Below are 21,410 nucleotides of genomic sequence, written 5' to 3' on the forward strand. Positions count from 1 at the left end.
TAAATATTATATTTAACCATAAAATATCTTAATTTTTAAAAATCAAAATAAAAAAATAATAATTTAAATCATAAATATTAAAGTAATATTGTAAGTAATAATAATAATTATAAAAGAAATAAAAAAAATAATAATTAATATTTATAAAATAATATAAATAATTTGTAAATATTACAATTAATTACTAAATATTTTAATTTAAAAAAATAATAATTTGAATAATAAATGATAAGGTAATATTATAAATAATAATGATAGTTAAAAGAGAAATAAAAAAGTTAAATAATAATTAATATAAATTAAAGTATTTATAATTAATTATAAAATCATAAATTAATAGTCAATATTCATTAAATTAATAGTTATCAATTACTTTCATTTTATTATTATTATTATTATTATTATTATCATTATTATTATTATTATTATCATTATCACTAAACGTGACATACGATAAATAATATTTTATATAAATGAATTTGTAAAAAAATAATATAAATAATTTTTAAATAATATATCTAATTATTAAAGGCCTTAATTTTTTAAAAATTAGATTTTAAAGAAAATAATATTTTAACTAATTAATATTAAAATAGTATTATAAAAAATAATATTAATTAAAAGAAGAATTAAAAACTAAATAATAATTAGTATTTACAGAATAATATAAATAATTTATAAATATTGTATTTAACTATAAAATTTCTTAATTTTTAAAAAATTAAATTAAAAAAATTAATAATTTAAATCATAAATTTTAATATTGTATTTTAAATAATAATGATAATTAAAAGATAAATAAAAAATTAAATAGTAATTAGTATAAAATATAATATTTATAGAAAGTGAAACGTGATAAATTTATAGAAAATTAAATTATATAATAATTGTATATTACAAGTTTCATAAAATATAAAAAAATAGTCATTAATAAATTTAATTAAAAATTACCAATAGGTATAAATATGATAAATTTAAATCTTATATCCTCTTGAATTTGTTTTATAAAAATATAAACCACTTTTTTATCAGAAAGTAAAAATACAACATATAAAAAATTAGTATATATTTTTATTAGGTAAAATTAATAAATTAGTTCAACGAATTCTTATTTTTTACTTTCTCTAATTAAATTGAACCTTTCAGGTATTTATAATAATAACAATAATAATAACAACAATAATAATAGCTATTTATTATAGTATTAAAGTGTAATAATTAAATAATTTATAACTTATATGTGCATAATTAGAAAATTAATAACTTAATCATAATTTAAAAAAATTATATAATTAATTAATAAAAAATAAAACTTCAATGGGGCAGTGTGCATATATATAAATTTTTTTAAATAATAATAAAACAATATAATATGATTAATACTAATATTAGTTATTTATTAATTATACTATAAAAAATATCAAAAAATAATAAAAATTAAATATTAATATAAATTTATTATTTTTCGTTACCATGAAAATAAATTTTTATTTCATTTTTTTATAATTTATTTTATATATATAACGTTCAATATATAATTAAAAATATATTTTTATTAAATATGTGTTAAAGTAAAATAAAATTAAAGTAAATTAAATTTTATTAAATATATAAAAAAGAGAGAGAGAGGGTAAATTATTTAACTATATGTGATAGGAGGACAAAATATTTAACTCCATGTGATAATTTTTATAATATAATTCTAAATTATTTTATTAATTTTAAGATGTATAATTCTTAAATTTTTATAATTAAATGAAATAATAAAAAATTTAAGAATCTTTAAATGATAAATTTATAAATTTTTAAAATATATCTACTATTTTTAATTAGTTAGCAATAAAAATTATGATAATAATGGTAATAGTAAAGATATTTAAAAGAAAAGTATTACGTGTTATTTATCTGTAAATACATTATTACTTTTTATATTTATATATATATATATATATATATATATATATAAAAGATGATTGTATTTAGAAAATTAAATTATATAATAATTATATATTACAACTTTCAGAAAATATAACAAAATAGTAATCAATAAATTTAATTAAAAATTATCAGTTGGTATAAATATGATAGATTTAAAATCTTACCTACCATTGAATTTGTTTTATAAAAAGATGGATCAATTCTTTATCAAAAAGTGAAAATGCAATATATATAAAATAAGTATATATTTTTTTAAGTAAAATTAATAAATTAGTTTAATTAATTCTTAATTTTTTCTTTATCTAATTAAATTAAACTTTTTAGGTATTTATAATAATAATAATAACAACAACAACAATAATAGCTATTTATTATAGTATTAAAGTGTAATAATAAAATAATTTATAACTTATATATACATAATTAAGAAATGAATAACTTAATTATAATTTAAAAAAAGAATACAATTAATTGATAAAAAATAAAAATTTAAGTGGGGCAGGTGTGCACATATATATATATATATTTTTTTTTTCTAAATAATAATAAAATAATATAATATGATTAATATTAATATTAGTTATTTATTAATTATACTATAAAAAATATAAAAATAATAATAATAATTGAATATTAACATAAATTTTTTATTTTTCATTACTATGAAAATAAAATTTTATTTCATTTTTTTCATAATTTATTATATATATATATATATATATATATATATATATATATATATATATATATATATATATAACATTCAATGTATAATTAAAAATATTTTTTTATCAAATATGTGTTAAAATAAAATAAAATAAAAGTAAATTAAAATTTATTAAATATATATAAAAAAAGAGATGACAAATTATTTAATTTCATATGATAAGAGGACAAGATATTTAACTCTACGTGATAATTTTTATAGTATAATTCTAAATTATTTTATTAATTTTAAAATATATAATTCTTAAATTTTTATAATTAAATGAAATAATAAAAAATTTAAAAATCTTTAAATGAAAAATTTATAAATTTTTGAAATATATCTGCTATTTTTAATTAGTTAGCCATAAAAATTATGATAATAATAGTAATAGTAAAAATATATAAAAAGAAATTAGAATTAAATAAAAAATGAAATTAAATACTTAATATAAAAAATAATAATTACTTACGTTAATTATTATAATTATAAAATATAATAATTTTTATATAGTAAATGTCACTTGTCAGCACTAAAATTTAAAATGCCACATGGTAATAGTAAGAGAAAACCTCATTACTTTACATATATGATAATATAATTAGTATATGTGACAATGCAATAAATTCAATTTAATATTGTCATTTGGCATAAATGTATTAGTTTTAAAATATTATGTGGCAGTTCAGGAGAAAACTTAACTGTTTTAAATGTTGCCATGTAGCATAAATATGAAGGTTTTTGAATCGTACGTGACAGCACTATAGGAAAACTTATTTGATTTATATATATATATATATATATATATATATATATATATATATATATATATATATATATATATTTATAAAAATATAGACAAATTCTTTATCAGAAAGTGAAGATGCAACAAATATAAAATCAGTATATGTTTTCATTAGGTAAAATTAATAAATTAGTTCAATTAATTCTTAATTTTTTTCTCTAATTAAATTGAACTTTTTAGGTATTTATAATAATAATAATAATAATAATAACAATAATAATAATAACTATTTATTATAGTATTAAAGTAAAATAATTAAATAATTTATAACTTATATATGCATAATTAAAAAATTAATAACTTAATTATAATTTAAAAAAATTATGCAATTAATTAATAAAAAATAAAATTTCAAATGGTGACAGATGTGCATATATATATATATATAATTTTTCTAAATAATAATAAAATAACATAATATGATTAATACTAATATTAATTATTTATAAATTATACTATAAAGAATATCAAAAAAATGATGAAAATTGAATATTAACATAAAATTCTTATTTTTCATTACTATGAAAATAAAATTTTAATTAAAAATATGTTTTTATTAAATATTTATTAAAACAAAATAAAATTAAGGTAAATTAAAATTTATTAAATATATAAAAATGAAAAAGATGACAAATTATTTAACTCTATGTGATAAAAGGATAAAATATTTAATATGTGATAATTTTTATAGTATAATTCTAAATTATTTTATTAATTTTAAAATGTATAATTTTTAAATTTTTATAATTAAATAAAATAATAAATTTTTGAAATATATCTACTATTTTTAATTAGTTAGTCATAAAAATTATAATAATTGTAAATATATTTAAAAGAAAATTAGAATTAAATAAAAAATAAAATTAAATGTTTAATTTAAAAAATAATAATTACTTATATTAATTATTATAATTGTAAAATATAATAATTTTTATATAATAAATGTCACATGTTAGTATTAAAATTTAAAATATTTATATATATATAAATATATAGTAATATAATTAATATATGTGATAATATAATAAATTTAATTTAATACTATCATTTGACATAAATATATTAATTGTAAAATTTTATATGACAATTGAGAAAAAAATTTGATTACTTTAAATATTATTACGTGACATAAATATGAAAAAATTTACCTAATATATATATATATATATATATATATATATATATATATATTAAAATTGAACTTCCATTGAAATAGTAGTAGTTGCTATCACATCTCAATTGAAAAATCTGATACGGTTCTTGAGTGGGGTATGGCCGGCCACTGCACCAGCTCATGCAGCCACCAGCACTTTTACTTTTACGGCCATGGCCGTAACGCGGATTTCGTACAGCACCAGACGCTTAGCTCTCATGTGTGTGATGTAATTAATATTTTAATTACTATATATATATATATTTTTTTTGAATGAGCATGTTATTGCAATTGACAATGCAGGAAACATCTAAGAAATTTCTAAATTTTTGGACCCTTTTTATTTCCAGGGACTAAAGGGTATCTTTTTATTCTCAATTCCTTGGTTGCTGATTCATCATTTTTTGTTTTCAATATTCTTCACGATTACAATTTTCAACGTTATGTGCTAGAAACACTTCAATCTTATTTGTTAAATTTCAGTATAAGAAGTAATGAAGCTCACTTAGCTTGTTAATTACATGTCATTTATCATCCCAACCTTTCTGATCTTGCGAAAAAATGGAGCGGCTCAAGGAGTAGGAGTATTCTAAAACAAGTAGAATAAATTGGGATACGTACCTTGATTAAAATGTCAACTTCAAACCCTATTTTCTCCGAAGAGACTGCATATGATTTCAAACAAACTGAAAAAGTGTACAAGAAGCCATATGCCTATTGCTTTCATAGTTTCAATTATCGTATGTTAATTGCTTTAGGCTAGCTCTATATGAGTATAACCCTTATCAGTAAATCATTATTAATGGCCAAACTATGAATGGACTAAAGAGGATATATGATCCCTCAATTTTTTCCCCTAATATAATAAAAATAAAGTAATTATAGAAAACACAGTTTATATTATAGATAATAAAAAACTTGTAATAAAATAGTATCACTTTAAATGAGAAAAATAACTTAGTAAAATTAACATTTTTTTTTAAAGCTGCGGCGCTGGTAAAAGGCATGAAAATATGATTGCATTCTATTTTGTCTTTGATTGGATAAAAGAGATCGAATCTGCTAGGAAAGTTCCTCATAAACCACAAACTGAAAGAGTGGATTTGAACTGAAAGTGGTAAGATACTTCCCACGTACTTCCCTTCTTTATAAAAGGGAGGCATTGTGGTTCATACACACCAAGAAAGAAAGCAAGTAAAAAGCTCGAGTGAGTAACTGATCATAGAGCCAAAAAGTTCCATATAGTCTTCTTGGAGAGGAGGAGGAAACAATGGAGATTGAGGAATTGAGCAGTTATGAGGCACTGCCACTTCTCTCCTTGAATCATGTTTCTTTGCTGTGCAGATCAGTGTGGGCTTCCGTGAGGTTCTACGAGGATGTTTTAGGCTTTGTTCTCATCAAAAGACCTTCTTCTTTCAATTTCAATGGAGCTTGGTTAGTATTCTTTCCTTTTCCTTCATCTTTTTATATTTATTATCCTCTCTTTATACACTGTGATTTAAATTTTAAAAATTAATTTAAAAAATATGTAGGAAGAATATGCTCAAGTGTGATAATGAATATTTAACTGAAGAAATCATTTCAAATTATTTATTTATTTTTTCATTCTTCTCTACATAACATTAATTAGTATCATAACAAAAGAAATCTGTTATTTTATTCTTAATGACCATTAAATGATGATCTTTCATTGGAAACCAAAGTTAGGTTTTTCCTTTTTCTTCGTTGAAATATGAAGAATTCATTAACATATTTGAATTTACGTAGGTTGTACAATTATGGCATTGGGATACATTTGATTGAGAACCCAGCCATTGATGAATTTGACCCCATTACTGAACCTCGTCCAATTAATCCCAAGGATAATCACATCTCCTTTCAGGTACGATCAGTAAAATCTAAGCTATAGAAACTAGTTAAACGTTAATTAGTTTTTTTTCTTAGATGATACTTTTTTTTTTCTTAATAATAATTTCAACTTCAACACTAATGAAATGTTTAATTTTCCACAGTGCACTGATGTTGGGCTTGTTAAGAGGAGGTTGCAAGAACTGGGAATGAGGTACGTGACAGCAGTGGTGGAAGATGATGGGAACAGAGTGGATCAGGTTTTCTTTCATGACCCAGATGGTTACATGGTTGAACTCTGCAATTGTGAGAACATCCCAATTATCCCACTCTCCTCCTGCTCATTCAGGCCCAGAAACATGGGAAGCTTCAAGAGAGCAGCACCCAACAAATGTGGGTTTATGGAGAATGTGATGATGGAGAACTTGAGCATGGACATGATGAACATTTCTTTCTGATCAGCTCCCAGATTTGGGAGAAGCAAAAAAAAAAATCTTCCAATTTTTTTTGTTGCTTTAACAAATATCAAATTCCCTTTTATAGGGTCTTTTATATATATATGGCAATTGTGCCATCAAGTGTTTGTATTTGGTCATGTGAGTGCTTAATAATAAGATTGTAAGAAAGAAATATGAGTTGGGTTTGTCTGTTAATACCCTAAAGCCAAGCATGTGGCTTTTCAATTTCTGTAGTGAAAATATGTTTATATCATTATACTGTTTATTCAATGAGACTCCCAGCAATCTGTTTTGTGTTTATTGTGCTCTCTTCTCTCCACCCCTAAAATCATGTTGTTTATTTTATTCCTAATGCCAGTTAAGGTTTAAAAAAGAAATAGAAAACAAAAGTAGTTATAAAATAGATAATTCTTGCATGATCATTGTTCAGTTTACAGGTACTAAAAAACAGCATTCTGCTCTGCTAACAGAAGTGGAAATTGTCCAAGTTGAGAAGTACTTACCATTAGACTAAAATTTGTGGGTGCGTCAGTAGCTACATCTATCATACACAAGATATTTAGATCGATCATTGGCAAAAAAATCTCTGGCTTAGACTTCGTTTCTGCATTAACAAGCAGAAGGTAACTTGGTAAAAGTTATTATATAAACCACCCATATTAACCGTACATTAGACATTGCCGCTTAATTACAAGATGATCAAGAAGTAAACAATTTTGCAACAGTGATTGCTCAGCTTGCCAAAGTTTTGGCCGGCAAATAGCATGCCACGTCCATGTTCAAAAGACACAATTACAAAACAATCAAAGTGCTTCAAGCATATAATGAAGGATGAGAATTTCCCGATAACACACAATGGACAATTGATTGAAGAACACTTCCTGCCTCAATGTATCTAGCCAAGGATGCCATGGAAATTATCCATGTACCACAAAGAAAGAGTTTTTTCCAATAGACATAATCCACTTTGCATGGACATTTAGTAAAAGTCACAAATACAAAACAATAATAATCTAATGTTTTCATTTCGTGCATGAGACCGATTTTCCTTCTTTTGACGGCGTATGTTTGCTTGTGATGCGGCACAGATTGCATCACCAATTCCTCAACCTTCTGTTTTTTAATCAAGGTAGAACCTAAAAAACAACGATGATTTTCCTTGAGACAGCCCTGTTGAGCATTAACTATTTGGACTTTTACAGAAGCATAAAGGCTGGACTAATCGTGGGGTATTAACTACTGAATTCACTGAGAGATCATTTGTTTTGTAGCTTTAGCAGCAATGTGCACAGAGAAAAATTGGTCCCATATAGAACTTAGACTCCTAACCCAGAAGTCCTCTTTTACTTTTGATGTTGGTATGATAGCATCGCATAATAAAATTTACGCTAAAATAAAATTTACTTTGTAACGTACAAAGTTAACGCAACTCCTTTAGGATGAATGACTCAATGTCCTAGTTAAGAAATTCCGAAGCAAAGACCCATAGTTAACCAAACCACCAACGTCAGCATTACCTCGACTAGGAACAGGCAGAGAGCAAGTACCGTGGAGGATGAGGATGGTTTTCATAGTTTTGTCGCTCTCATTCTTCTTGATTCTCTCGAGTGTGTCCTATGGCTTTCCTGTACCTCGTTCGCTGCTTCAGCGCTTGTCTGAAAGCAACGATTACTTGACCACCAAGGAGTTCTGGTTCAATCAGATTCTCGATCACTATTCTCCATATGTAAACTCTATTTCTCCCTCTTTTTAGGGTTTTTTTTTTCAACTTAATTATGTGCTAATCGATCCTAGTTGAACAGGCCAATTGTTTTTTTGCGGCTAATTAATCGATTCTTGTTCCATGTGGTTTATAAATTATCAATTGAATTGGGAGATTTGAGCTCAGTTTTTGGTTGATTTTGTACTTGTAGGATCACCGTCAGTTTAAGCAGCGCTACTATGAATTTCTTGACTATTTCAGAATTCCAGATGGTCCCATTTTTTTGAATATTTGTGGTGAATCTTCATGCAACGGCATAGCCAATGACTACCTCAGCGTAAGTTTTTAAGCGTGAAAAGTTTTCTGAAAGCATCAAGTATGTTGGTTGTTAATATCTGATCGCGTTTAGAGTTGATTTTTGAAGTTTTACTCAAATCCAGTGAAGGGCAATATTGAGTGTTTCAAATGGTATTGAGTATACAGCTGCATTTAACAAACCATCAATTCATTCCTGGCATTTTACATTTATTGTGAAAAATGGAATTTTTTTGGTTCTTGTTGTGAAGTAGGTAAGCTAGGAAAAATCAATTTCAACCTCGTTATCTTAGGCAGGTTTTGGCTAAAAAGTTTGGAGCAGCCGTTGTTTCACTTGAGCATCGTTACTATGGTAAAAGCACACCATTCAAATCAACTAAGACAAAGAATTTGAGGTATCTTTCATCTAAACAGGCGCTCTTTGACTTGGCCATTTTCCGTCAGCATTATCAGGCAAGTTATGTTGTAATTTCCTGAACATTTATTTTCCCATTTTCAAGATTATCATGTAGGTAAAGGCAATCAGTGATGAGTCTGATTGATACCTTTGGGGCCTCTCTCTATCTCAATATATGTGGAAACCCAGCCAATGTGGCAAAGAAGCGAAAAGTCAGATTTATTTTAGTCATGCATTTTTCTTTGCTTCAATCCTAGCATAATATCAATACCTACATTTTGTTATGGACTTCTTTTTTTTTTCGCCAATTTTCTATTTTTATTTATTTCACAAACTACAAGTGCAGCACAGACACACACACACACACACACACACACACACACACACACACACACACACACACGTATTCAAAACATATTTATCTGCACGTGTACCATATTGTTATGGATATATTTGGGTGCTTGCGAGTATGTCTAAATGAGAACATACACCCTCTTCAATTGATTTTTTTGATAGAATTTTCACATACTTGGAATAACTTTTAAAATGGCATAATTCAATTGAATTTTAGTATTTGGAATAATTGAACAGTGAACTGAATTCAAGCAGTTTCCTATATTACCCTATCCTCAAGATAATAGAGTTGGTTTCAAAGGTATTTTTGGTTTTTCAATAATGTGCCGTGCCACTACTAAACCAAAGAACTGAATTCTTGCAAAATGCCACTTTTTAGCCCCTCAAGAATTGAATTCTATCACTTACAGAGGTTTCCAAACTTGAGACTTGAGCAAATAGAATTAAAATGAATAGAAGTCATGCATTTAAAGGTTTCCAAACAGATACAAATGACTACTCTAGTTCTTCAAGATGTTACGTCTACATCAAGCATCACTTTACCATATTCCTAAATTTGGGATGGCTTTCTATACCGAGATGATTTCATTAATTTCTTTGTCCTTGAGGAGCAAAGCTATTTGATGTTTCATTGGAGCAGTCAAATTTTTCATTTTAGTGCTAATTGGTTTTTTTCCTTTTTTTTTTTTTTTTTTTTTTTTTTTCGTGTGTGTGTGTGTGTGTAGGAATCCTTAAATCTGAAGCTCAATAGAACAAATGTTGAAAATCCCTGGTTTGTTTTTGGCATATCATACGCTGGAGCTCTCAGTGCGTGGTTCCGTCTTAAGTTTCCACATTTAACATGTGGAAGTCTTGCAAGTTCTGCTGTTGTTCTTGCTGTTTACAACTTCACTGAATTTGATCAGCAGGTGAACACAATGTTGATTCTTTAGCATAAACATCAAATATATCTTTTAAGGTGTCCTTGTGCAAGCTTGCTTTTTCAGTTTGACTCTCTGTAGTGTGTTTAGCTTTTTCCCCCTTGTTTTCAGAGATGGTTCTACATCGTGAAAATTTTTTCTGCATCAGCTTTTCTGTAAGACTTTTATGTCCGTGTCTACTTTTTACCAGATTGGTGAATCAGCTGGTGCTAAATGTAAAGCTGCATTACAAGAAACTACTCGACTTGTTGAAGAAAGGCTGGCATCAGAACAAAATGCAGTAAAAACATTATTTGATGCAGCTGAGGTTTGCTTCATCTATCTTCATAATAATTTCAGAGCCTGAACAATGAGATGAACTACAGACTTGATGAGTCCTTATTTTTGCTCCTCCTCTCTCAGGCTTACTTTCTTTTTTGCAGCTTGAAATCGATGGTGATTTCCTGTATTTCCTGGCAGATGCTGCTGTTATAGCGGTAGGTGTTATTTCCTTTTTGAGTTTGTTGCTTACTACCAAATCTTGTATTTATTAAGTTGGTGTCTTAATTTTGCAGTTTCAATATGGGAATCCCGATAAATTATGCTCCCCTCTTGTTGAAGCAAAGAAGGCTGGAGAGGATTTAGTGGTAAACCTTTCTTTCTTTTCTTGTCATTATTCTTTTTAGGGTAAATTGAAAAAATATCTCAAACATTTGACAAAATGTGCAATTGAAATTTTTTTTTTCATAGTTAATTGTTTGGTCCTTGACTGTTCAAATCCAATGCACTTCAGTTTTTCAATTATGCTTTAATCCCTCATTTTTTAAATGAAACAATCTTATAATCCTTGAGTTGTCGTCATATATTACATATATAAAGGTTTACATATATTATTCACTTTAGCCTGAATTGAAGTGGATTAAGGTGTTAAATACATAAAAACCTAGGGATTGAAAGGTTGTTTCATTTAAATGTTCAGGGGCTAAAAGGTTATTCCACCTAAGAAATTGGAGACTGAAGTGTCATTTTTAGCAGAAGAATTGAAGTGTAAGAAATTTGACCATCGAGTGCTTGCCCCGTGATACATCAAGTCTAGGGTTCAAACTTTGTAAATTTTCTTTCCTTTTAAAAATTTGCAATGTAACAAAAAGAAATTGTGTAAAAAATTTGAACAGTTAAGGAGCATACTATTTACTTTGAGAAAAGTGAGTACCTAAGCTTATAACTGTATATTTTGGCAAGTACCAGAGGGCTTTTTTGTAAATTACCCTATTCTTTAAGTAGTGACTAAGAGCATACCTTCAAAGCACCTTTACTGGTCATAATTTTATTTATTGCTCATTCACCAATGAACCATGTAGGGCTTGGTTCTAGTTTTCTTGCATATTGTTTCTTAGGTAGAAGTTGAGCGTTGAAACAATCTTGGTACTGGGGATTGGGTTAATCTGTAAGTTGCAGTGATAGTTTGCATATACCATGTTATATATCATTGGCATGTCCCACTTAAGAACTAAATGACAGATTAGATCATCATGCAGTGAACTAAGTGATTCTTGCTATAGTGTGGTGCATTCTTTATATTATTCTTTAAATTTGGTCGTTACATCAGTTTAGATGCTGTAAAAAGTTATGATTTCCAACTTGTTCCTATCTTGGCATCAAATATTTCTCATCATGTTTATTCCAATGCTCAAAATGGATTAATTGTGTCAATTATCTTTTGAGAACTTAAATCTATCAAAAATGTTCTCTTGGATTAAATTATTTGAATGCCATGGCTATTGGCTAAGTAATAAGTGCGTGTTGAATAGAACAATGAACTAAATATTCATTTGTTTAGATTATATTATATTCATTTATGTTATACCAAACATGCACTGAAGTGCTGAGGTGGTAATTAGGGAATAGGATAGCTCAAAGTTTATTAATTACTAGTTTCTGTTCTGTGCTGCTTGTAATTTCTACTGTAACTAGGATTATATCATTTTTCTCCTTTTCTCTTTTAAAATGATAATCTATTTATTGGTGAATCTTGATGCCATATTTCTTTAATTGTTGAATATGCTTCTATTGTCAAATTGAAGTATCAGTTCTATTGCAGGAAGCTTATGCAAAATATGTTAAAGAGTACTTTATTGGAAGTTTTGGCGCCAGCGTTCATACATATAATCAGAAAATTTTGAAAGACACTGCTGTCACTGAAAATAGTTCTGATCGGTTATGGTGGTTCCAAGTTTGCACTGAAGTTGCATTTTTTCAAGTGGCACCCTCAAATGACAGTATTCGCTCCTCAAAAGTTGACACAAGGCGTGTTTTTAATCCATCATGTTTTATATGTCCTATATATGTTTAGATTCTGTATATGTCTAGTGTGTGCTAGCTATATATATATATATATATATATATATATATATATATATATATGTCTAGTGTGTGCTATATATATATATATATAGATTCTGTATACATCTAGCATATATATTAAGCATCTGACATAATAGTGTTCGATGTGCTATGCTCCTTTTCTGTCAACAAAATTGTCATTCATGTTGCAGATACCATCTGGACCTATGTAAGAACGTGTTTGGAGAGGGCATCTATCCTGAGGTTAATGTAACAAATATATACTATGGGGGCACAAAAATTGCAGGTCCAGATGTTGACCATTTTAAGTTGCTTCATTTTTTTTTTTGTGAACTTTTTTGCGTATCTCCATATGTATATAACTCACCAAGTATGTTAGTAAGTGTACCATGTTAGATTGCTTATGATGCAATTTCCTATCTATCCCCTTTACAAATTCTCTCTTTTTTCAAACAATTAGCTAAGTTTTGAAACCAAAATTAAATCCATGGGTATTTGACCAGGTTCTTGTGTGCTGAAGAAATAATGCTATATATCTGAATAATAAACTAGTAAATACTACAAAAAGAAAGGATCCAGTGTGAAGCACTGGAAGCTTTAGAAGATAACAATTGTATAGCGTTTAAGGGACAAAATGATTAGTTATAAATATGCTGCTGATCTTCTCTATATTGTTGCCTTAATGAAACCACCATCAAACTTTCATTTATGTATAGCTTTTGTATATTTGCAGGCTCCAAAATTGTTTTTACAAATGGTTCCCAAGATCCTTGGCGTCATGCATCAAAACAGATTTCATCTCCTGATAGTAAGTTTCTGATGACTGGTTTCAGAATCTAATCCCTGGGAAAGAAAAGTAGAAAAGGGGTGTGGAGTAGGCATTATCTTGATGGGAAAATTTATATTTCTCATTATTTTGCTCAACTCAACAACAGCAATGGTGAAGTGTCATGCGTCTTAATGTTATGTATAAAGTGCCTTTATTCAGATCAATTTGTAGTCCACCTTGTCATCATATGAAATTTTCAATTATTGGACCGATGCTTCATAAGTTCTTGAGTTGTGTAATCACACTTTTGCTGCATACTTGAACTTTGATTAGATACTATTTTACTTGATTTTCTGCCTGAGCTATTCTATATTACCCCTTAGATGCAATTTTTTTTTAATTATCCCTGATATTTCCTTCTTATCTAATGCTCAGTATGAGTTACTGTTATTATGACCTTTAGATAAGTTGCACGAATTATCTAAGGATCATGAAATGCAGAACCGCCATGCAACATCACGTGACACACTAATATTTGGAAAATCAGTTTATTTTCATACATGTTGATTGAGAATTTCTTTTGAACTGTACAGTGCCTTCATACGTAATCACTTGTCATAATTGTGGTCATGGTACTGATTTGCGAGGATGTCCCCAAGCTCCTTTGAGCCTTGAAGGTATGTATAGCTTTCCTTCTCTTTTTCTTTTTAAATAAAGGTATGTATAATTTATATTGAAAGTTTGGCACAGGATCATAAATGGGTTCTCAAAAAAAAAAAAAATCATACTTAAAACTTTGTTGGCTGCTAGAAGCCATTTCTCTTTCAAATGGCTCTTAGAAGATTTGGACAATATCTCAGCTGTAAATTTTATCTGTAACACCATGTTACTAGCATTCTTCAAAATACGCTAGAGTCTATATCCTTGAATTTTTTCAACTTCAACAATGATTGTTTGCTCTTCAGTCTTCTCAAATAGTTATTTCATTTCAGGTAATGCCCAGAACTGCAGTTCCCCAGAAGCAGTTCACAAAGTAAGGCAGCAGGTCACTGAACAAATAGACTTGTGGCTGTCTGAGTGCCATGCCAGTGGTAGGAATTACATATGATACAATATAGAGCAGGGATCCGTAAATATGTTTATTGGTCAATTAACTAACCTTTGAATCTCGTGTGTTAACTTCTCGGCAGATGTTAAGTAGCTCATCTGAAGGAATTCAAGCAGACTTCTGTAGCGTAGGTTTTGTTATGGACTTATGTATCATTTCCTCTATAAAGGAATTTGATTAGATTTCCAGAGCACCCTGTTTAGGTGTTGTTATGGTGCAGAATGAAAGAACACTTCTAGGCGGACCTTTTGCATGTCCATATAATCTTTACAATCAAAATTCCTGTTCAAGTAATCATTTCTGGTGCCTCCCAGGAACCAGAAACAGCCATTCTAATTGATCCTTGAGGCTTTCCGTCCAACCAATACTGCACAACATCATTTATGTGTTGCATTTATTTTTCTCATTGCTGATCATATGTATAGAACTCAGCTCCAGGATTACCCACGATATATTAGAACCAGCTTAGGGATTTAATACAGTACAATAGATTTTTCGTCGGAAGCATGTCTTATACGTTGCAGGATTCTGTCAAAACAATGGGTATTTGCAGTTAGGTCAGACTCCTTTATGGCTTTAACCAGCTATTTGCGGGTGAAAAGTCCTTGTTTGGAAATTGGAATGAACTTCTGAATCACATCACAGTGGTTATAGTCTAGTGGTAAAAATGTACTTTGTTGTATTAACTTTAATAATTAAGGGGTAAAAGGCCTCTCCCCTTTTTTATTTTCAGTTAACTGTATTGCATTTCCAAGCTTACTAAAAGTCCACTTGTACCACAGAAACTTCCATAAACATTTGGAACTGCACATTTCATGCATTGCTTTTTTAGGTACCCTACCCCGATGAAGTCCCAGGTAACAATTGCATTACAAAGACAATCTATACACGCATCCTCAAAAACATGAACATCCTATAAACAAAAGCAGTCTCCATAGGCTACAAGAATACATAATGATTTTTCCCTCTTGATTATGAACTATCCTCATCAACATCAGTTCTTCTATACCACCTAGTAAACATAGCTCTTCACAAACATTCCTTTTTGGCTTCCTCAGACTCCCCCTCGCCAGTGTATTTTCCAAGCTGAGCAAGAGAATTGGCCTTTGCTCGGACAAGCCTTCACATTCTCATCTCTACCTCCCCATGTCTTCAGGCAAGTATTTTGAAGGGCTCTTGCATATAAGAACGATACGTGCCATGGGTTGGGAGCTTGGTTCATTGCATTCAAGTTCAGGGTTGCCTCCACTTCAGATTGGAATGTATGTATATGATGTACTCTAGGTCCACTTATGTTTGAACATGTTTAATCACTTGCCATGATTCCTGGGACAGATGGGGGAATTCTTCGGTGGAGGAGCTTGAGAGTGTAATCAGCAACCTGTTGAGGTGTGGCCTTATCCTTGCACTCTGCACCAGGAGTGACCATGCTGGGCTTCAGGAGAATGCATTCAAACATGACATTGTTCTCAGCAAGATAGTAGAACACCTCAGCCCAAACCTTCTGAGCTATCCAAAGGTCCTGTCATCATGGTCACCGTCAAGCAAGATCTCAGGCTCTACAATTGGGACCAAGCCATTGTCCTGCAGAAATGAAAACCAATCAAAGAACACTATCCTGAGGCTAAAGTTGAAAAATCAGAAGACAGTTGATTTTTTCTTATGATTACCTGAGAAATTGCAGCATAGCGAGCCAGACCCCAGGCTGCTTCCTTTACTGCAAGAACAGATGGGCCATTGGGAATGCTCACCACATTACATCTTTTGTATTAGATTAGAAAATCTCATTTAGCGGATAAAAGAAATTCAAAAGAACAGTTGAGAGAAGGATAAGGATGCATACCACCCTTTTGGTAGTAAGCAGCAGAGCGGGAGGCAAGGCCATCAAGGCCTTGGCACCAAGATTCATCATTGGAACCAGCCAAAGGAACCAGACCCTGTAGTACCCATCCATCACCCAGCTCTCAGTTTCCTAGCAAACTGTCAAACCACAATCACAGACAAAGTTTTCTGAGTCATAGGAAACTTACCTTGTCAACCTTGATGCCAGGAACAATGTTTTGCTCAACAAGCACATCAACCATCTTCTTTCCATCGACGGTAGATTGGTAGAGAGTCTCCTCAAAGAGAATAGCACCAGAAACATATTGGCCAAGGCCAGGGACAGTAACAAGCAGGGTCCTATATGCCTGGCGTTTAGCCTCAGTGTTCTCTAGCCCAATTGAGGCCAAACGCTTTCCACAAGTGGCGTTTGACTCATCCACGGCCAGGATTCCACGGCCTGGAGATGCAATTGTTTTCTACAGACATTTCAACAATTCCCATCTCATTTCAGTTAATGGAATTTGTTTCTTGTGACAGAGCTGAAATTTATTGCTGATTAAGACTTGAATAAGCATCTAAACCATTTCTAATCATCAAGTTGTACCAACAAGTAAAGTTCTAATTTAAATCTTAGCAGTATCGACCATTTGGATTGCCAAGTAATTTTATTTAAAAGACAAAAAATCAATGAAAGCTAATGAACTGAGATAACAATAGCGGCTATAGCGAGATACCCTTTCTTTTTTTCGGTGATAAATTTTAAATTAAATAAATAGAAAGACTGAAACTCGGATAATCCTCATCCGTAAAGACAAGGCTAACCAAGCCTAGGAAATTTAATAAAACAAACCGGATGCTACTAACTGAAGAGAATACAAATAAATACAGTAACACGTACCGCAGTCTTCACAAGCTCATCAGCATATGACCTAGCACGGACAGAGAGGGCAGAGGGTGAAACCTGGTGGCACCTAACCACAGAGGCAGAAGGTTGGCGAATGGTCTTACCATTGACCCACTCTGACTTGTCTAGAACTGGAGAGATCTTGAGGAGAGAAGCAGAGGCCATTGCTGTAATATTAAGGTTGTTGTTATGGTCTCTTCTCTCCCTCAAGCTCTCTCTGTGGGCCGTCTTTAAGACAAAACAATTTGCTTGATTTCACTACATTTATAGCTGTACATCCTCTCCAGTGATATCCAATTTGAGGCTGTCATGCAATGACCAACCAGTGATTGCCAAGTAGGATGACAAGTGTTTACTTGTCACGTATGAAAATTAGTGGTTGGGTCCTGTCCCTATTTTTTAAAGGAAAAAAATTGGAATTCCCTACCCCTAAGATCTTTTCGAGGTTAATGAAAGGTTTCTCCTCTTCATTTGGCCTTTCTGCTGTGGAATAAAATCACCCAAAAGGCAAGATGTGTACAATTTTTATTATTATTTTTTGTTTAAAAAAAGCAGTCTTTATACATCCAACAAAGATGTGTAACAAAGTGTGCAGGCACGCACACATATTATTTTTATTTATTTTAACATAATTATTATGTATTTAAAATGTCAATAAGAAAAATTGAATTTGCTAAACAATCATTTTCTACACAGTAATTATTAAGATTTCATTCAAAATTAGTTATCTATTCATCATTGAATAATAATTATTCTATCATCATTTATTTAGCCTTCATCATGGAATGGAAATTAAGTCATTGATTAGTTCTGACTACAAAAATAAAGCAATTGATGGACCGAAACAATGAAATTGACGCCGTCAAAGATGGTACACAAAAGGCTAGCATTCACAACCTACGGTTGTGGTGCATGAAACACCGGGGGCCATCACGCTAGAAGATCTCACAATTCAGTGCCTGTAAAATAATAAATTGTGGCTCAAGTGAAGACCATAGAGCAAATCACTCGATAAGACATGGAAGGAGGGTCCAAAGTTGGTCCATAAAGATCTTCTATAGCAAATCTAGCCCCACATCCGAAGCACGTGCATAAGATGATTCCCCCAACCAAGCAAGTGGCTTCACAACAAGCAATGAAACTCACTACTTCAAGCACAATATAAAGCTAGACCACAGGATGAGAACAAAATAATAATTATAATCATAAAGATATGGAAGGAGAAAGCAAGAAACCATGAAATAAATGCATAAACTGATCTTTACTTTCATCTAGTTTTACATCCTTTCTCTAAACAGCAAAACAGTCATTTCCACAAATATTGCAGTTGCGAAGATGTTGCAACTTAAAGTGAAAAATGTGAGATTGATAAACCACTGACCGCTCATAACAATATTGAGGTCTTGCAATTCAATCTTGTACTAGGAGAAAATTGGCGTTATTTCAGATAGGAAGATGAAACCCAGAGTAGCACATAAGTTATCAACGAAGTAGCTTCAAAAATCACAGAGTCCTTTAATAGAAGGCAATGGTGGAATCACAGATAACATCAAGAAGATTCCCAACAGCCATGAGAAAATAAAAGCTCCATCACTGCATCATAGTAACAAACTTGTGATTCAGAAGATTTTATTATCCTATAGCTCAGGTTTGAACAGCAAAGAAGATATAACAATGCATTTTAAGAGAAAATGAGAGGTTATTTTCTAGAACTATTGACAAAAGACACCTCGTAGTGTTGTCATCTAGGTCTGGTTTGAGTCAATTTAAAAGCTATGAATAGGGTAGGAACTCAAACAAAAAGCTGAGACTAAATTTGGGAGGCTGAAATCTGCTATTGTTTGCAAGTTTCAAATCTGGTTGCAGTGACAAATAGAGGAAAATTGTAAAAGATACTAAGCATCACATTTTGAAGTCCTTTGGCATTACACCCAGGTTCTCTTAAGCATTGCACTTTAGAGTTGAATTGCATCAATTTAAAGTAACACAAAAGTTGAAATGTTTACTGATTGAAGAAGTGAATAATATGCGTGAGTATTTATAGACTTCCCCAAAATCATTAAAACATTGGACTTCCAGAACTATTCGTAGTCCTCCAAGAATTTGGACTTCCAAAGAAACTGAAAAGATTATGGCCTGTTTGTTTGTGAAAACTAGAGCAATTTTCTAGCAAAATTTTTCCATGTAAATGGAAAGCTAGTCTATTCAATTTTAACAATTTCCAATAACTGCTTAACAAAAACCATCACGAGTGAAGCTCATAATTTCTACTGACAATGACATTCTAAATGTTTGAGAACACAATATTCGCCCACAATTCCTCCTGCCACTCACTTCTAGGGACCAAGACTATGAATTCACATGTGGAATATAGGCTAATAACTCCATGGTTATCTCTAGTTTGAAGATATCAAAGTCCCTTGTGAAGTAGACAAACATCATGTTTCAACATACTCATCATCCATTAGGATAAACTACTGAATTATGATAGTAAAGAATATGCTAATAATTTACTTGGATAAATTTACATACCCATCCCTTGGGTTCAGGATAATGTTATCTAAAAATTAAAATCCCATCCATTTATTTAATTGTGTGACTGAAAATTGATGTAATGACTTTATTACCGTTACCAGAAAATTAATGCTGTTGTGATTATATTAAGTTTAAGAATGTTTCAAAAAATATTAAGGTTAAAAAAATGCACATTCTATTAGTTAGAAAAGACAGATATACCAGTGATGAGAAGGATTTCATTTATAAATTTGGAACCAATATTTGCATATTTTGGGTAGATTTCAACACATACTGAGAATTTGGTAGGATGGAAGCATAATTTTCTCAAAAAAAAAAAAACTTACTAACCTGAAACTATGGGCAAACTTGACAGGTGGGAATGCAGGTGATTTACTTCTAAATGAAAAGTCTTTGTATTAACAATTAAGAAGAATTCAGCAATAAAGTCCTAGAGACAGAATACATGATCTTCAAATGATCAAGAAGTAAATATTACCAGGTTGATCATCTGTCGTGTCACCGCTACAGGAAGCATCCATTGCACAGTTGAGCAGGTGGGTTGCATCATTTTACAGAACCAACCCGATAGCATCTGTGTGATCCCATGGGACAAGAAAACAACAATTACAAGAAAATTCCTGATACAGGAGTTTAATACTTGACAAAACAAACTTAAAAAATACCTATGTAGACGAAGAAAGTTTGGTTTATCTTTAGGTTCGCCTGCAAAATGACCCTGGGCCATTTAAAGTTATCCAGAGACGACACCTTGAGGGACTACCCGTTAGTCCAGACACAGTCATTCTGACACTGCTACAAAAAGGGAACACAAGCCAATTTAAGCAATCAATTCACAGGATTGCTGCATTACAAATGCAATGGCAACAAGATGTAATCAGGAAACTTGAAGTTGGCATTAGAAAAATCCTGTCTTATTCAATCTCTGCTACTCTACGGAATTGTTAAAAATTAACTAGAAACAGCAATACTCAAAATTAAGAAACAATCGAGAAGCATAATTTACCTAATAAAGAACAATTACAGATAACTGGAAATAGTACAGTCTACATAGTTATAATTTACCCAATAAAGAACGCTGAACCTTGCTGCTTAATTGAAAAGCGAAATAGGCCCGACTCGGAGTCGAGTTTTTCCTTTTGGTTGGAGATCCTGAGATGCGATTGGGACCCCTCACAGTGAGAGTATATGATATAGAGCAACGGTGATAGATGCACCTGTGATCATTTATCACGGTGCGACTTGTGAGCTTTGCATCCCGCCGAATAATATGGAAGAGGGGTGCTGACATTACGACGTCGTTTATGATTTGAACGGCGGATAAGAAAAAT

General features: G+C 30.3%; 2 protein-coding genes and 1 pseudogene across 4 annotated transcripts; 2 read left to right on the plus strand and 1 right to left on the minus strand.

The window, feature by feature from the left end:
* Positions 1–5,763: 5,763 nt before the first annotated feature.
* On the plus strand, positions 5,764–7,208 carry LOC110651261 (glyoxylase I 4). Its single transcript, XM_021806534.2, has 3 exons — positions 5,764–6,036; positions 6,370–6,484; positions 6,615–7,208. The coding sequence occupies exons 1-3, from the start codon at positions 5,873–5,875 to the stop codon at positions 6,906–6,908; spliced, it is 573 nt and encodes a 190-aa protein (XP_021662226.2). The 5' UTR covers positions 5,764–5,872; the 3' UTR covers positions 6,909–7,208.
* Positions 7,209–8,199: 991 nt separating this feature from the next.
* LOC110651262 (probable serine protease EDA2) lies at positions 8,200–15,177 on the plus strand. Of its 3 annotated transcripts, XM_021806536.2 has the most exons (13): positions 8,200–8,634; positions 8,822–8,947; positions 9,223–9,378; positions 10,402–10,584; positions 10,787–10,903; positions 11,019–11,072; positions 11,151–11,222; positions 12,677–12,882; positions 13,131–13,225; positions 13,673–13,747; positions 14,302–14,385; positions 14,701–14,799; positions 14,899–15,177. In XM_021806536.2, exons 1-13 carry the CDS (start codon positions 8,464–8,466, stop codon positions 14,907–14,909), a joined length of 1,449 nt encoding a protein of 482 aa, XP_021662228.2. In that variant the 5' UTR covers positions 8,200–8,463; the 3' UTR covers positions 14,910–15,177. The 3 variants fall into 3 exon arrangements, with proteins under 3 accessions (XP_021662228.2, XP_021662227.2, XP_021662229.2); XM_021806535.2 differs by having other exon boundaries at positions 8,203–8,634; positions 14,701–15,177; XM_021806537.2 differs by having other exon boundaries at positions 8,487–8,634; positions 9,219–9,378; positions 14,701–15,177.
* Positions 15,178–15,602: 425 nt separating this feature from the next.
* Positions 15,603–17,795, minus strand: LOC110651265 (fructose-bisphosphate aldolase 1, chloroplastic-like; annotated as a pseudogene).
* Between the last annotated feature and the right edge of the window lie 3,615 nt (positions 17,796–21,410).

Source organism: Hevea brasiliensis, chromosome 16 (assembly GCF_030052815.1).
Source record: "Hevea brasiliensis isolate MT/VB/25A 57/8 chromosome 16, ASM3005281v1, whole genome shotgun sequence".
NCBI lineage: Eukaryota > Viridiplantae > Streptophyta > Magnoliopsida > Malpighiales > Euphorbiaceae > Hevea > Hevea brasiliensis.

Coding starts and splice junctions, on each gene's coding strand:
- LOC110651261 (XM_021806534.2), top strand. CDS start 5,873: ATGGAGATTGAGGAATTGAGCAGTTATGAGGCACTGCCACTTCTCTCC. Junction 6,037..6,369: donor TTCAATTTCAATGGAGCTTG/GTTAGTATTCTT, acceptor GAATTTACGTAG/GTTGTACAATTATGGCATTG. Junction 6,485..6,614: donor ATAATCACATCTCCTTTCAG/GTACGATCAGTA, acceptor AATTTTCCACAG/TGCACTGATGTTGGGCTTGT.
- LOC110651262 (XM_021806535.2), top strand. CDS start 8,464: ATGAGGATGGTTTTCATAGTTTTGTCGCTCTCATTCTTCTTGATTCTC. Junction 8,948..9,222: donor TAGCCAATGACTACCTCAGC/GTAAGTTTTTAA, acceptor TATCTTAGGCAG/GTTTTGGCTAAAAAGTTTGG. Junction 10,585..10,786: donor TCACTGAATTTGATCAGCAG/GTGAACACAATG, acceptor ACTTTTTACCAG/ATTGGTGAATCAGCTGGTGC.